The 15976-nt window shown below is 38.3% G+C and overlaps 1 protein-coding gene across 4 annotated transcripts in view; it reads left to right on the top strand.

Annotated features, from left to right (window-relative positions):
* Nucleotides 1-15976, top strand: part of GSK3B (glycogen synthase kinase 3 beta) — a 168002-nt gene that overhangs the window by 65336 nt on the left and 86690 nt on the right. For all 4 annotated transcript variants that reach the window (XR_011600062.1, XM_070938374.1, XM_070938372.1 and 1 more), the window contains 2 exons: nt 11087-11170; nt 12020-12130. Coding sequence is in view for 3 of the 4 variants with exons in the window: in XM_070938374.1 (XP_070794475.1) it covers nt 11087-11170; nt 12020-12130 (195 nt within the window). In the remaining variant the exon portion in view is untranslated. The remainder of the gene's footprint in view (nt 1-11086; nt 11171-12019; nt 12131-15976) is intronic.

The raw sequence follows: 15976 nt of genomic DNA, 5'->3' as shown, positions 1-15976 counted from the left end.
GTAATATGTGATTACTGTTAATTGGAAATTAGATATTTAATTTTATCACGGTAGTATTTGTATTTTCTTTTCAGGAGGGTCTGGGCTTTTTTGGATTTAATCCAAATACGGTATGGATCGCTATGGCATATGCTTTTTTCTTTCTTGCACAGTTTACTTATTAACCCTCAAATAGAAATTAAAATCATGGGAAACAATCATTCTATCTTATTCTACTTTAGTGAGACTCCCATCTCAAAAATAGTCCTCAGTTCTATACCTTACTCTTTAAGAAGAATTTAGAGAACTCGGGGCAGGCTTAGAGAGGAGAGGTTTTAATGATAATTAGGAAATTAGAAATTAATTATTATGAAGAGGAATAGAACAGAACAGAACTTTATTACAGTCATAGACCAGCAATAGACATCACTGTTTACAATATGTTAAAAAATAGTACTGACATTAATAGTGGATAATAACATCCCTGTTAAGAAAATACATGTTCTCAAACAGTTAAGGTCACTCCCTAGTTTATGCAAGTGGAGAGCCGATACGTATGTGAGTAAATATAATTTTCCAAAAATTGTTAGAAATATCTCCAAAAAATTGGCACAAGTTGACAGCTATAATTCTATAACCATTTTTTTTCTTGTGGACACTGCAGCAACACAGAATTTTGCCACTGCACGCATGACAGCCGGGTTTGAGTCCTGGAGGAGAAAGCCTACATAAAAATTGTCTGCCCTCGACTTCCGGTTGGCACCGCAGGCTCCGTGGACGGTCATTTATGACTGCCAGCCCTGCGTCTCCGTAAAAGCCGCTTTGACAGCGCAAATCGGGTGTCTAGCGGCTGAAAAACTCTCCTTCGGGGATTTCCGGTTTGGTTTCCGTCGTCGCCAGACGGTCTTTTTTCGGACCGCCAGCCCCGTTGCCTGTAAAGAGCCGCTTTGAGAAAGGAGAAGCGGCTTGGAAAACTCCGAATCCCAAAGGAATCGTGAGGAGAGCCGGCGAGAACAGGTTGAGCCCCTGTGAGCCCCCAGATTGCTTTTTTCTGCTTCTGGGGAGGAAACAGGCGAGGCTCCCTATCCAGCTCGCCGAAGCTCCGGACTTCGGGGACAATTCTACACTTTGTAGAACTAGACGGCGTGACCAACCTTACAAGCGAAAACAAAGAGAATTTCCTAATCGAACAGGGTGAAATCGGGACTTGAACTCCAAAACAGCAAGTATTTATGCTAGCCCTGTGATTAAACTTAAGTGAAAGATTGAAAGTCTCCTGAAAATGCCGCCCGGCTTCAGCGCTAGGGAAAGTTGAAAGCGAAAGTGGTTTTGCATAGTTATTTCAATACGCTACAAAGTAACATTGTTTGCAACAAGCGAAGAGAAAGGGAAATTCTTTTAAAGTAAGCCTGATTTTGACTTAATTTCATCTTTAATTTGACCAAACCTGGGGGAATTTTTCAGAGGATTCTGTGGAGGAAGAAAGGGAAAAAAGACTTCCTTCTTTGAAAAAGTTAGATTACATGGCAGAATGGCCTCAAAACAAACCAAGCAAGAAGCGAAGGCGGCGGGGGGGGGGATCCCCCACTCACAAGCCGCAACAACAGCCTTCTAGCCAGCAGAGCCAGAGAAAGGAGATTGATCTTGAAAATTTGAAAGAGTTTATTGCTCAGGCTTTGATGAGGCAAGATGAAAATATGGATGAGAAGTTTAAAAAATCTCAACAGGAAATTAAGCAGGAGATCAAAGAAATCAAAGAGGTGGTTCAAGAAAAATATGATAAGGTGACCAAAAAGTTAATGACAGTGGTGACTGGTCTATCAGCTGCAGTTGTGCAAACTGATAAAAAAGTGGAGGAATATAGATTGGAAGTAGATGTCAAAATGAAGGAGGCTGACCATAAAATCTTTAATGTTGATAATAAAATACAAAGGATGGAAAATGAGATGACAGTGATGCAATTCAGGTCTATGGAATTTGCTATAAGACTTAGAGGTATAAAGGAGAATAGTAGAGAAGACCTGAGAAGGATCTGTGCTGATGCTTTAGCTGTGATGTTAAAGATTAGTTCTGAAGAGATTTTTTGCAAGATGGATAAAGTTTACAGAGTGAATTCTTGGGTGGCTAAACAAAGACAATTGCCTAGAGATGTGGTGATATCTTTTACAGATAGAAGAATAAGAAATGATATTCTGCAAAGGTCCTTTGTTTCTACTGTGCAAGTGGATGGAAGGGAAATTGGAGTTTATAAAGAGTTGCCGCCTAAGATGTTAAAAGATAGAAAGGACTTTGGATTTTTAGTGACTGAACTAAAGAAACAGCAAATTCCATTCAGATGGGATGCTCCAACTGGTATAGTATTGAGGTTTGAAGGAGAAAGATATCGATTAAATACTGTTGAGAAAGCGGAAGAATTTTATTCTACAGTTTTTAAAACAGGTTCAACGTTCCCACGTACATCTTCAGTGTTGGAGATAAAGGAGAGTGATAAGGAGAAGTAGTTCGAGCAAGAGACTGAAGAGCAGTGTAAACAGATGGAGCGGGAGGCAATGGAAATGCAGGGAGCTACAGGGGGATTTTTGGATGAGCCCCTGTTAGATCTCCCTCTGGAAACTGTAACTGGATCACCTAAAAATACAAGAGAAGTGGCTTTGGACCTAGTCCGGATGTGTGAAGCTAAAGATCAGCATATAACTCGAGCAGCTTATAAGCAAATCAAAGAAAAACAACAACAGGAAAGGTCCAAGCCACAGCAAGACAAGAAGGGAGCTAAGGGCAATATACAAGCATGTGAAGCCATGGGAGGAGCTAAGCCAAAGACTATCAACTTAGAAGAAAGCCTTCAGCAAATGTTCTTATCGCTTCAAGAGGCTCCAGATGACAATTAAGTTTTTATCTTGGAATGTGAATGGATTAAACTCACCACAGAAAAGGAAGAAATTATTTAATTATTTGAGACAATTTAACAATGATATTATTTGCCTACAAGAAACTCATATTCGAATACAAGATCAAAAATACTTAATAAATTCTAGATTAGGAACACAATTTATAGCTTCAAATTTGGAAAAAAAGAGTGGCGTAGTGATTTACATAAATAAAAGATTGTCAGCTAAAATTATAGAAGCAGATGACTGTGGGAGGTTTATAGCAATTGAACTTTATACAGAAAATGGTCCAATTTTGGTGATTGGAATTTATGCTCCTAATCAACAACAAGAAAACTTTTATAAAATATTGTATTCTAAAATATTGCAATGGGATTACAGATCTATTTTAATTATGGGAGATTGGAATGGAGTAATTGATCCCAAAATAGATAAAAAGAGTTTGGCAAAGTCAAGGATTAGATTGCCACAGACTTTTTTTGATATGAAAGAAGATTTGGAACTAAAAGATATTTGGAGAATACATAACCCAAAAGATTTGGACTTTACTTTCTTTTCAAACAGGCATAGATCCTTTTCTATGATTGATTTTATTTTATTATCATCTGATTTACTTGTAAAAACAAAAAAACAAAACAAAGATTTTTCCAAGGGTTCTAACTGACCATAGCCCGGTATGGATAGAAATTGAAATGGGAAAGACTGAGAGAAGATCATGGAGAGTAAATGAAAACTTGTTTAGATATGAAAAGAATGTAAATGAACTCAAAAAGCAAATGAAAGAATTTTTTGAGATGAATTTGAATAAGGGTACCCCTATTGAAATTGTGTGGGATGCAAGCAAGGCATATATGAGAGGGGTACTCATTTATATGAATTCTAAACATAAATTAAACCGACAAAAGAAAAGACTTGAAATGGAAGCAGAGATAAAGAAAAAAGAACAGTTACTTATAAAAAATCCAACAGTTGAAAGAATACGAGGAGCCATAAAACTTCTGAAAGATCAATTTCATATGCTTATGGCGGAACAAACAGCAATAAACTTACAATTTGCGAAACATAATACATTTTGCAACGCTAATAAACCGGGCAGATGGCTGGCTTATACATTGAGGAAGCGTCAGAGCACACGGGTTATTGGCAGTATTGAGAGTGGAGGGAAGGAAATTTTTCAACAAAAACTAATCAAAGAAGCTTTCTTAGATTACTATATCAAATTATATGCTAAAGATGATATAAAGACTGGACTTATAGATAAATATTTAGAAGAAAGAAGAATTATGAAAATTTCTAGCGAGCAAAAGAAAAGAATGAGTCAACCAATAACAGCTGAGGAGATTATTGCCGCAATTAAACAATTGAAAACAGCTAAAGCACCAGGGACGGATGGTTTAACTGCGGTGTATTATAAAACTCTACAAGCAGAAATGATTGAACATCTTAAAGACTTATTTTGCAGTATACAACAAGGGGGTAAAATACCTCCTTCATGGAAAGCAGCTTATATTTCATTGATACTGAAAGAGCAAGCAGGTCCTAAAAAACCTGAGAATTTTAGACCAATATCTCTTCTGAATAATGACTACAAATTTTTTGCAAAAGTATTAGCCAACAGGTTAATGCCAGTTATTCAAGAGGTGATTCATCATGACCAAGCAGGATTTATAGAAGGCAGATACATGAAGGATAATGTAAGGCAAATAATAGACTTATTGGAGTATCTTGAGAAGAATAAACAGATATCTGCAGTGCTGGTGTTTTTGGATGTGGAGAAGGCCTTTGATAGAGTGGATTGGAACTTTCTATTAAAGACTTTAAGAAAAATGGACTTTGGGGATCAGTTTATACAGGCGGTTTCAGCAATTTATCAACAAATTTTAAATATCTTTTAGTATTTTATATATTCAATTTTAAATTGGTTTTAAAAGTTTGGGGTTTTAAATTTGTCGGGGCCAAAATTATTTAATTTGATTTTATTCTATTTTTTAAATTTTGTATTGTATGTGTTTTTATTGTTTGGCTGTGCACCGCCCTGAGTCCTTCGGGAGTAGGGCGGTATAGAAATCTAATAAAATGAAATGAAATGAAATGAAACAACAAACGACACAAATTATTATTAATGGAAGTTTGACTACAAATTTTAGTATTGAAAAAGGAACAAGACAAGGTTGTCCGCTATCCCCATTGTTATTTATTTTAACATTAGAAGTCTTGTTGAATACAATACGGGACTCAAACTCTTTATATGGCATAGCTATTAGGCAAGAAGACTATAGGACTAGGGCATTTGCAGATAATCTGGTTGTTACCCTAACACAGCCGATGGAATCAATAATTCAGATGAAAGACATTATAAAAGAATATGGCATGGTATCAGGATTTAGACTGAATCAGAAAAAAACTAAGATGATAGTTAAAAATATGACACAAGATCGAAAGCAGGAACTTGAAAGCAAGGCAGGCTTTGAAATAGTATCAAAGGTTAAATATTTAGGAGTTCAAGTTGCAGGTTCAAATATAAAATTATTCCAAAATAATTATGAGGTGTTGTGGCGAGAGGTACAAAAGGATATGGAGACTTGGAAAAAACTGCAGCTGTCGTTACTTGGAAGAATAGCAGCAGTTAAGATGAACGTTTTGCCTAGATTTCTCTTTTTGTTTCAAATGATTCCGGTGCTTAAAAGTGATAAACAATTGAGAGAATGGCAAAGAGTGAATAAGTTTGTCTGGAATGAGAAAAAGCCGAGAGTCAAACTGAAAATTATGCAAGATGTTCCAGAAAGGGGAGGCCTTAAACTTCCAAACCTACAATTGTATTATGAAGCAGCAGCTTTGACGCAAGCAAGTGACTGGTTTGGAAGGATAAAGACTGGAATACTGAATATAGAAAGTCATGATCTTGAATTTGGTTGGCATGCATATTTATTCTATGAGAACAAAGTGGATAAAGTATTCAAAAGCCACATACTTAGGAACTCTTTGATGAGAGTTTGGAAGAAGCACCGATTCAAATGGGATTACAAAATACCGTTATGGCTGGATCTTGGTCATATTATGTGGAATACAAATATAATGTCACCCGGGGGTTTTTATACAAAGAAGTTCTTTTTATGGATGGGGGCAGATGGCAACTAAAGACATTAGAAATACTGTTGGAAGAAGGGATTAACTTAACTTGGCTACAGTATAATCAACTTCAACTGAGATGGAAAGAAGATCAAAAAATTGGTGTAATGCTGCATGAGGAAGAATTGGTTAGACATATAAAAGAGAAAGGCCCAATGCATATTAAGAGGGTTTATAATGTTTTGTTAGAAAGAGACTCGGAAAACGAACTGGTTAAAGATTGTATGATAAAGTAGGCACAAAATTTTGCAGAACCAGTGATGTTGGAAACATGGGAAAAAATATGGGTCCAGAATATTAAATTTACACAATCGTAGAACTTGAGGGAAAATTTTTATAAAATGTTTTATCGGTGGCATTTAGATCCTAAGAAATTATCGTGTATGTATCCTAATGTTCAACCAAAATGTTGGAGATGTGATTCCTTAGATGCCACATATTATCATATATGGTGGACCTGCAAGAAAGCGAAGGCTTTCTGGATAAAAATTTGGTGGGTTATGCAAAATGTCTTGAAGAAAAAACTTCAGTTTTCTCCACAATTGTTTTTATTGGGTATAGTTAAGGGTTTTACACTGGGTGAAACAAAGCTGATATTGTATATGGTGACAGCAGCGAGATTATTGATAGGTCAATATTGGAAAAATGATGTTATGCCCACTATTGAAGAATGGACTTTGAAGATGGCCAGTTTTGCAGTGATGGCGAAGATTTAAGCATATTTAAAAGATTGAACTCAAGAGACTTATGAATGGGAGTGGAAAAAGTGGATAGATTATGTGCAGAATAAATATTAAACTAGGAAATATCAGATAGCTTTTAGCTGAATGTATTATGCAGGGATAGATCAACTGATATAAGATATAAACTACACAGGGGGTGGAGGGGTTTAAGTTTTATAAAATGTAATTTTGATTTGGATTTTATTCTGAGGAAGTCTTGGGGGGAGGGGAGGGTTAGGGAGGGCTTGGGGGGGGGAAACTGGGGAGAAAATGTATTTGTAAAACTTTTTAAATAAAAAAGAAAAAAGAAAAACTCTCCTTCGGGAAAAGAAGGAGAGGAGAGCCGGTGGGCGAGAGTGAAGCCCCCCGAAAGTCCTCTGGATCATTTCCAGAGGCTTGGAGGGTGAGAGCTCCTCAGTCAGCCCGCCAAGAAGCTCCGGAGCCAGGACGACTCTGCAAAAGCAGGGCGAGAAGCCGTGATCCGATCCTGCTTTTAAAAGTGAGTTTGATTGATCCCAAGCGCAGGCAGAGCGGAAAACAGGAGAACAAGCCTTAAAAGTACAAAGCTTAACTCTGAAGTTACTTTGTTTCAATTTGAATCTTGAGCTGGAGGCGGAAGATGGCGTCTTTGTTAGGGCTTTGAAAGTGAAAGCCAAAAACGAAAGTGCTTGAGAACTTTGCGCTGGGAGAGTGGATTAGCTGCCTATTAACTGCTGGGAACTGAGAGTGCGGAGGGAAGAGAAAAAAAAAACTACTCTGTCTGGCAAATTAGAGACTATAAATTAACATCTTTAAGGACTTTGTAGCTTTTAAAGAAAAGAGGGGGGGGGGGAGAAAAAAATGGCTTCTAGACAAGTGAAACCAGGAGTTGTTAAAGGAGGGGGAGGGTCTCCAGTTGTGTCAGTGGTGACACAGAAAGCACAACTTCCGGCTGATACACAGAGCCAGACCCAGTGTCAAGATGCAGCACTTAATGATTTTAAGGAAGCTATGAAAGAAGCCATGAATAATCAAGCAACAGCAATGAGAGAAGCAATGAACAATTTAACATTACTTGTTGAAGGGAAATTTAAGAAAATTGAGGAAGACATAAGTTTGATCAAGGGAGCAGTTGCAAAGGAGCACGATAAAATAAGAGATGATATTGTTTTTGCTGTATCAGGACTCTCAAACCTTGTTATTCAGCTTGATGGGAAAGTTGAAGAAATTAATGAAGCCAACTTAAATTTGGAAAGCAAAATGGGTGATGTCATGACTAGAACAGAGAGAGTGGATGATTAATTGGTAATGTTACAATACAGATCTATGGAGTTTGCTCTGAGATTGAGAGGCCTGAAGGAAAATAGCAAAGAAAATTTAAAAGACATTTGTCCTGATGCTATTGTGGAGATAATTAAAGGAAGACCAGAAGATGTGGCAATCCAAATTGATAAAATTTACAGGGTTAATTCCTGGTTGGCAAAACAAAGACAGCTGCCAAGAGATGTGGTGATCTACTTTACAACTAGGAGGATCAGAAATGAAATTCTACAATCTTCTTACAAGAATAAAGTTCAGGTGGCTGGGCAGGAGGTGGTGGTTCTGAAAGAGATTCCTCCAAAGATATTGAGAAGCAGGAAAGACTTTGGCTTTCTGGTAAATGAGTTGAGAAATCAACAAGTGGCATACAGATGGGACGTTCCAACTGGTCTAATAGTGACTTATAAAGGAGAAAGATACTGGTTAAACACAGTTTGGAAGGCAAAAGATTTTTATGTAAATGTTTTACAGGCTGGATACCCACCCTCACCGGGGGAGGGGGGAGGAAGAAAATGGAGATGTTACAACAAGAAAAAGATGGAAAACAGATACAAACCTATGCTGAAGCTGCAGCTGGAGGAATTATTATGGAAGAAGATTTGGATTTTGGGGGCTTACCCCCAACTTTGGAACCACCTAAGAAGGGAGAGCTGAAAGCACAACGACTGACCCGATCAACTTATAAATTGCAACAACAACAATCAAAAGGGCAACAATCTCAAGATTCATCTCAAGAAGTCCAAAAAACAGAAGCAGTGGGGGGAGCTAGGCTGAAGAGTAAGGTGGAGGAGGAGCTTCAGCTGATGCTCACAAGGCTTCGAAAGGCTAAAGATGGCAACTAAATTCCTATCTTGGAATGTTAATGGCCTAAACTCACCACAAAAAAGAAAGAAAGTATTTCACTACTTGAAACAATTTAACAACGATGTTATTTGCTTACAAGAAACTGAAAATTATACAGGATATACGTGAGAGAGGAGGTCTTAAAATGCCTAATTTAAGATTGTATTATGAAGCAGCAGCTTTATCACAAATTAGTGATTGGTTTAACTTAACTGAAGAAAGAATGTTAAGCATAGAAGGTTATGATTTGTTATATGGATGGCATGCTTATTTGTTGTATGAAAAAAAAGCGGATAAAGTGTTTAAGGGTCATATACTCAGAAATGCATTGTTGAGGGTTTGGAAAAAGTACCAATATAAGCTGAACTATAAGATACTTATATGGGCAAATCCCAGACATGCAATAGAAAATATAAATATAGAGCAAAAAATAGAGGTGATTACCTATAAAGAGCTTCTTTTGGAAAGGGGTAAGTTGCAACTGAAATCTCTAGATGAATTAAAAGAAGAAGGGATAATTTATACTTGGTTTCAGTATGGTCAGCTTCAAGCTAGATGGAGGGAGGATCAAAAAATTGGGGTTATGCAAAATGAGGAAAATTTGGTGAAACAGATTAGAGATCGAAGTCAGATGCATATTAAAAGGTTGTATAATGCATTACTGGAAATAGACTCAGAAACAGAATTGGTTAAGGATTGTATGATAAAATGGGCACAAAACTTTCAGGAACCAGTGATGATGGAAACGTGGGAAAAGATTTGGGTCAGAAATGTTAAATTTACGCAAGTGCAAAATTTGAGAGAGAATTTTTATAAAATGTTTTATAGATGGCACTTAGATCCTAAAAAATTATCATGTATGTACTCGAACTGGCAAGCTAAATGTTGGAGATGTGAATGTAATGATGCAACCTATTATCATATATGGTGGACCTGTAAGAAAATCAAGGCATTTTGGATAAAAATTTGGTGGGTGATGCAGAACATTTTGAAAAGAAGGTTGAAATTTACTCCTCAATTGTTTCTATTGGGTATAATTACGGACTGTACAGTTTCAGAGACTAAATTGATTTTGAACTTAGTATCAGCAGCTAGGCTGCTGGTAGCTCAATATTGGAAGAAGGACTCTTTGCCTACTATTGAAGAGTGGATATTGAAAGTAACAAACCTAGCAGAAATGGCGAAAATCTCGGCGTATTTGAAGGACCACACACAAGAAAGATACGTATCGGAATGGAGAAGATGGATTGATTATATTCAAAATAAGTATCAGACAAGAAAATATCAAATAGCTTATGAATGAATGAAGTATTTGGTTATCTGTAGTGGAGTTAAGGTTTCAGTGGGGGAGGCAGTACTTTGAGGATAAGTAGATTAATCTAGTTTATGTTTGATTAAATGAAATACCTTGTATTTTGCTCTGGGAAGTCGGGGGGAAGGTGGGATGAAGTGGGGGAAAGGGTGGGGGGAACATGGGGGAAATTTTTTTTTTGTATTTCTTTTTTGTAAAACTTTTCAATAAAAAAAAAAATTGTCTGCCCTCCATGGCAATCTCTCTAATAAGGGGAGAATATATACTGACCTATAAACTCTCTTATGAAGAGGATTTTAGATGTTACTGAGAAGAAAATATTGAAGGGGGTACCCAAAAGATACGATAAAGAAAAAAAAGGAAAGTCCTATTTTGTATAATCTCAGGGTGTAAAAAGAGGATTCCACCTGAATATTAGAAGCAACAATGTAGAAGCAATTGCCCAAAATGATAAGTGTTCCATTTGTTGATTCATGAGATAGCTAGACAATCATCCTAGATGGATGCTTTAATTTAGATTCCTGCATTGAATGGAAGTTGGATTTAACAGACTTAATGGGCTTTTCAATTCTGTAAGTATTCTTTGCAGGCTCTAATATACTGTAACACATATTTTCTTAGGAATTGAGAAATATGAACCTTCCAATTTTTCTGGTAATTTGTATGGAGCTTTAATTTTATTTGAACCTATCCTGTTAATATATTATATATTTTAAATGATTTTAAATACTAAACATACTGTCCAAGTGCACTAAAATCCTTTTTCATACAGCATGTTGTTTCAGTAAAAGTTAATGCAGAATATATTGTATCTTTTTTCAGACTGACAAAATGTATAAGCCCTATATCAAATCATATGAAGTGATGAGATTTTAGCAAGCAACCTTTTCAATAATATCCTTTCTTTTTTTTAGAATCGAGAGCTTCAAATCATGAGAAAGCTTGATCATTGTAACATTGTCAGATTACGTTATTTCTTTTACTCCAGTGGAGAGAAGGTAAGTTGGAAAAAAAAAGATATTTTAGAATGTCAACAGATGTGTAGGAGAAATACAAGCAACAGACAAAGCTTTAATGTGGATCATCTCCATTATCTGTCATTATCTGACAACAAAAATAGGGTGGCTGAATGCATACATGTAATGCATACATATAAGCAGCATGTATTTTAAAGGAGTTTATAAAAAAGAAAATATTTGAAGCAGTATTTGCAGTCTGGCTCTTTTTGGTGGAACAAATATGTAGTTGAACAGCAACAAATACAGTTCTCATTCTTGTGAAATACTACATTAATCTTTGTGCTTTGAAGTTAGAAAGAAGCTGATTAAAGTGGTTAAAGAGAAAGAGATATTCTAGCTAGTAGCAGATCTCTTGACACTATAGTCAAAAGGTAAGTGTAATTTTAGGGGTAGAATCTGTTTTTAGGTTACATTTTGAATGTTTAAAATATTAGGGTTTTTTATAGCACACACAATATATTTCACTATCTAGTTCCCCTTGAGCTCTTTTGTCACTTTCCCTCTTTTTTCTTATTCTTTCCCTTTAATGTAGTAGATGAATTTACTTCATAATATTCATATCTCTATACCTCTGTTTCAAATAAACTTCATATGATAAGTTGGTGTTGAAATAGGATTTAATTTTATTGCATTCCTTATATAACCTTATTTACATAAGTGGTAGCCTTTGCAGAAATGACATTTGTCAGATAACAAATTTTAACAAAAAGTTTTTAAAAATTTCTATATGTGCTTGAAAAACCATACTATGCTATAATAGTAATGAGTATTATGATATGGATATCTTACTACAGTTTTTCTTGTTTTCTTGCTTTTTCTCCTTTCCAGAAAGATGAGGTATATCTTAATTTGGTGTTGGACTATGTTCCTGAGACAGTATACAGAGTGGCAAGGCATTATAGTAGAGCCAAACAGACACTCCCTATGATATTTGTGAAGGTAAGTGAAAAGAATTGAGAAACTTGATAATTCTTGGTTATGTTATTTATCTCTATTTGTACCACTCAGAAAGGTTTGGAACTGAAAATTATTTACTAGGAAATCCATCCGTTTATCTTTGGAGTCAATATACTCTAAAGTTGTAACTCCTATTATTTCTCCGTAGTCCCGATCGGAATGGGAGTTTTTGGCTTGAACTTTTGGCGCTGCCTGTTTCTCCACCAGGATTTCGCCTCCGTGTTATTACGCCTCGGCACTTTAGGCCACGGCCCCTCTGTCCCAGTCCCTTTGCCGCGGCCCATTTGTTGCAGCAGTACAGTTCACGTTGGGCTTTTGGGCGCACAGGACAGTTTGAAGCCAGCCAATCGGTGCAGGGGCTCGGAGGCTTTGGGAGTAGAGCGAGGGCTGCAGTTCAGGGGGAGGCTCTGTCAGTTCGGAGCCTCCCAAGGCGGCTGAGACCAGCGTGGGGGAGGGATCCAGCCACAAAAGATGGGGGTGGGAGGGGGGCTGTAGAGGTTCCCAGGGCCTCTCCCTGTGGAAGAGGGGGCTGGGAGGCGGCAAAGGTATTTTGTTAGTACCGCTTGGGGCTCTGCCCCCCACCCCAGCCAAGAGCCGCTCACCTGTGAGTTCGGAGCCTCCTGAGACTGCGGAGAGCAGCGGGGTGGGGGAGGGGGAGGGTGGCTGTAGAGGACGAGGGATCCAGCCACAAAAGACAAGGGGAGGGGGCAGTAGAGGGCAAGGGATCCATCAGGTGGGGTTCCCAAATGTTATTATAACTAGACGTAGATTCAGGCTGGAAGGGACCCCAGAGATCATCTAGTGCAACCCACTTCTCTAACAGGAAACCTTATATCATCTGAGTTATTTTGGTGCCTCTACCAGAGAGGAAAATTCACAGAAAAGGGAAGGAGTTTACTAGGACAAGGCTAAACAGCCTCAGATGCTTGTTAGGAGAAGGAAGGGGAGGGGTGGAAACTCCCCTATACCTGATCCTGCCTCCCTGACACCGAACGGGAAGAGAAGGTGGGGGAGAGAGAAAGAAAAAGAAAGAGGAGAGAGAAAGGAAAGAGATTAGACTGATAAGGCTAATGAGGAGTACTTTATCCTTTTTGTTGGAAGACACAAATCTAATTAGGAAGCCAGGATGTTATTTTATGACGTTTCTGACTGTATCAAAAGGAGTTACACCTCTGAAGTGTAGCCTCCGTTTAAGTTTCTTGTTTGGCATTTATGAGCTTAAACGTATTATTATTGGACCTTACAGATGGAAATGAAGAGGAGTGAGGAGCAACACTAATTCCAGTCGCTTATCCTTTTCTCTTTCTCTGTTCATGTTCCTTTCCCCAAACATCTCTGGGAGGACTAGAGCCATGAGCAGAGAAAGAGAAAAGAATAAGCAATTGGAATTAGTGTCGTAACTCCTTTTGATACAGCCAGAAACGTCATAAAATAACATCCTGGCTTCCTAATTAGATTTGTATCTTCCTCCAAAAAGGATAGAATACTCTTCATTAGCCTTATCTGCCTAATCTCTTTCCTTTGGCCATTTGGCCCCCTGGTGTGACAGGGGGCCAAATGGCCCCCTGTGTGAACAGATCAAAGCTGAGATACGTTCTTAGGCAGAAGGGGGAGGCTCTGATCAAAGGTGAGACATATGTTTTGACAAATGCCAGGTACTTCATTCCCAGAAACCTGGGAGAAGCAGAGAAGGAACGAAGAGGTGGGGATGGGGGTTAGAAGCAAGTAGGGCTCTTGGGACAGGTGGGTCTTCAGAAACCAGGAGAAGGAAAAGCAAAAGATCATCAGAAACCAGAAGGAAAACCAAAAGATCAGGCCAGCCATTCCCACCAGCTTGTTGCAAAAGCTCCACCTGATGGATCCCTCGTCCTCTACAGCCCTCCTTCCCATGTGCTGCTCTTGGCCACCTCGAGAAGCTCCAAACTGACAGGCGAGGGGCTCCTGGACAGGACGGGGTGGGGGTGGGGGTTTCAGAGCCCCAAGTGCTACTAACTAGGGCAGCCCCAGTCAGGGTAGAAATACATTTGCCGCCTCCCAGCCCCTCTTCCACAGGGAGAGGCCCTGGGAACCTCTACAGCCCCCCTCCCACCCCCGTCTTTTGTGGCTGGATCCCTCCCCCGTGCTGCTCTCGGCCGCCTTGGGAGGCTCCGAACTGACAGAGCCTCTCTCTGAACTGCAGCCCTCGCTCTACTCCCAAAGCCCCCGAGCCCCTGCACCAATTGGCTGGCTTCAAACTGTCCTGTGCGCCCAAAAGCCCAACACGAACTGTACTGCAACGAATGGGCCGCGGCAAAGGGAGTGGGACGGAGGGGCCGTGGCCCAAAGTGCCGAGGCGTAATAACACAGAGGCGAAACCCTGGTGGAGAAACAGGCAGTGCCAAGAGTTCAAGCCGAAAAGTCCTAGACCTGTCCCTATTTGATAGCATAATATCCTCCACCTCCATCATGGGTATTCAAAGCCATGTACTTTAACATTTTATTTGAATTGCTTGTTGTTTCCCTTTCTTTTGTTTTTCTTCTTTCCATTTTGCAATTTGTTTTTTTGGAATTTGTGCTGACTATGGTTGATTGACTTTTCACCCCCTGGAAGATTTGTGGAACTTGGGCCTCTATTTTCAAAGAATACTCCATAGAGCAGACTACTTTTGACAGACAGCCATTATCTCTTCCTGCTCTGTTTCTGGAGGGAAACAGTAAATGTTGTTTCCTTTTCCCTTTAACACTCCTCTACTTCAATTTTGTTGTGGGAATGGATGCTAAACTTTCATGCTAAAATGCTGTTGGATGGTGTTGTTTTATATGAGAGTTGTATGAAATTTAATGGCTTGTACTAAAAGTCACCAAGAGATGGCAGTACTAATATCAGTTCTTTCACTTCATTTGATGGAAATGCCTGTGAACAAAAATTGTATGGCTATTGTTTATAAAGTTGAAACCTGTCATTAAGTTTTAAGCAATGTGATGTGAGTGAATTTTTGATTGCCAATCACATCAAAAATTGAAATTCATTGACAGATGCAGTTTAGGACACTGGTTGTAAATACTGTGTCATTAGGTCAAAAAATGGAAAGATGGTGAATAATCTGTTTCTGTAATCAAGTGGGCAGTCTGTGATAATAACCACTGAGTTTCAGATGAGAAAGGTTAAAAAACTGATTAAAGACAGCAGATCATTTAGAGCTGCTAAATTATCAAGCTAGGCAATGTGTGCAAACTATGCGCTAGATGGTTTCTTAGAATGCTGATGGCAGAGAAGAAAGTTTCAAGAACTGAAACCTATCAATTTTTGTTGATTTTGTTTCAGAGAAACCTATCTATCTCTTTCATTCAAGAGAATGAAAGTGAGTAATTTCTTCATAGCATTGTGACAATACATGTAATATGAACTCATCATTATGATCCAGAAATGAAGCATCAGTGCATGGAATATCACAAAGCTGCAGGGGGTAAAACAAAACAAAACTTAGGCTTCAGCAGGAAAATTCATGGTTACCTTTGGAGTGAGGAATGCAGATGAAAGTATTCATATGGATTTCCTTGAATTAGCTGTCAACAAAAAGTACAACATTGCAACAGTCACAATTTTAAAACAATTGAGCAAGCTTGGAGACACAAGGCAATGCTTTACACCTCCAGCCATCCAAGAGACAATTGCAAAGTTGGATCTCACAATGTTGGCAGATGTATGTAGCAAATGGTATTGACTATGTACAGAAGTAAATACAAACAATAAAAGAGCTCATTTCAAAGATTTTACTTATTTTATTAATTTTTATAGTCCCTCATTCAACCAAGTGATTCCGTTTTCCTTTTTCCTTTATTAAAAAT

This window comes from Pituophis catenifer, unplaced genomic scaffold, assembly GCF_029215685.1.
Source record: "Pituophis catenifer annectens isolate HBS135680 unplaced genomic scaffold, rPitCat1.0.hap2 SCAF_2, whole genome shotgun sequence".
NCBI classification, from domain to species: Eukaryota; Metazoa; Chordata; class Lepidosauria; order Squamata; family Colubridae; genus Pituophis; species Pituophis catenifer.
Note: the sequence above shows the minus strand (reverse complement) of the source record. Positions and strands in the feature narration are given on the sequence as shown.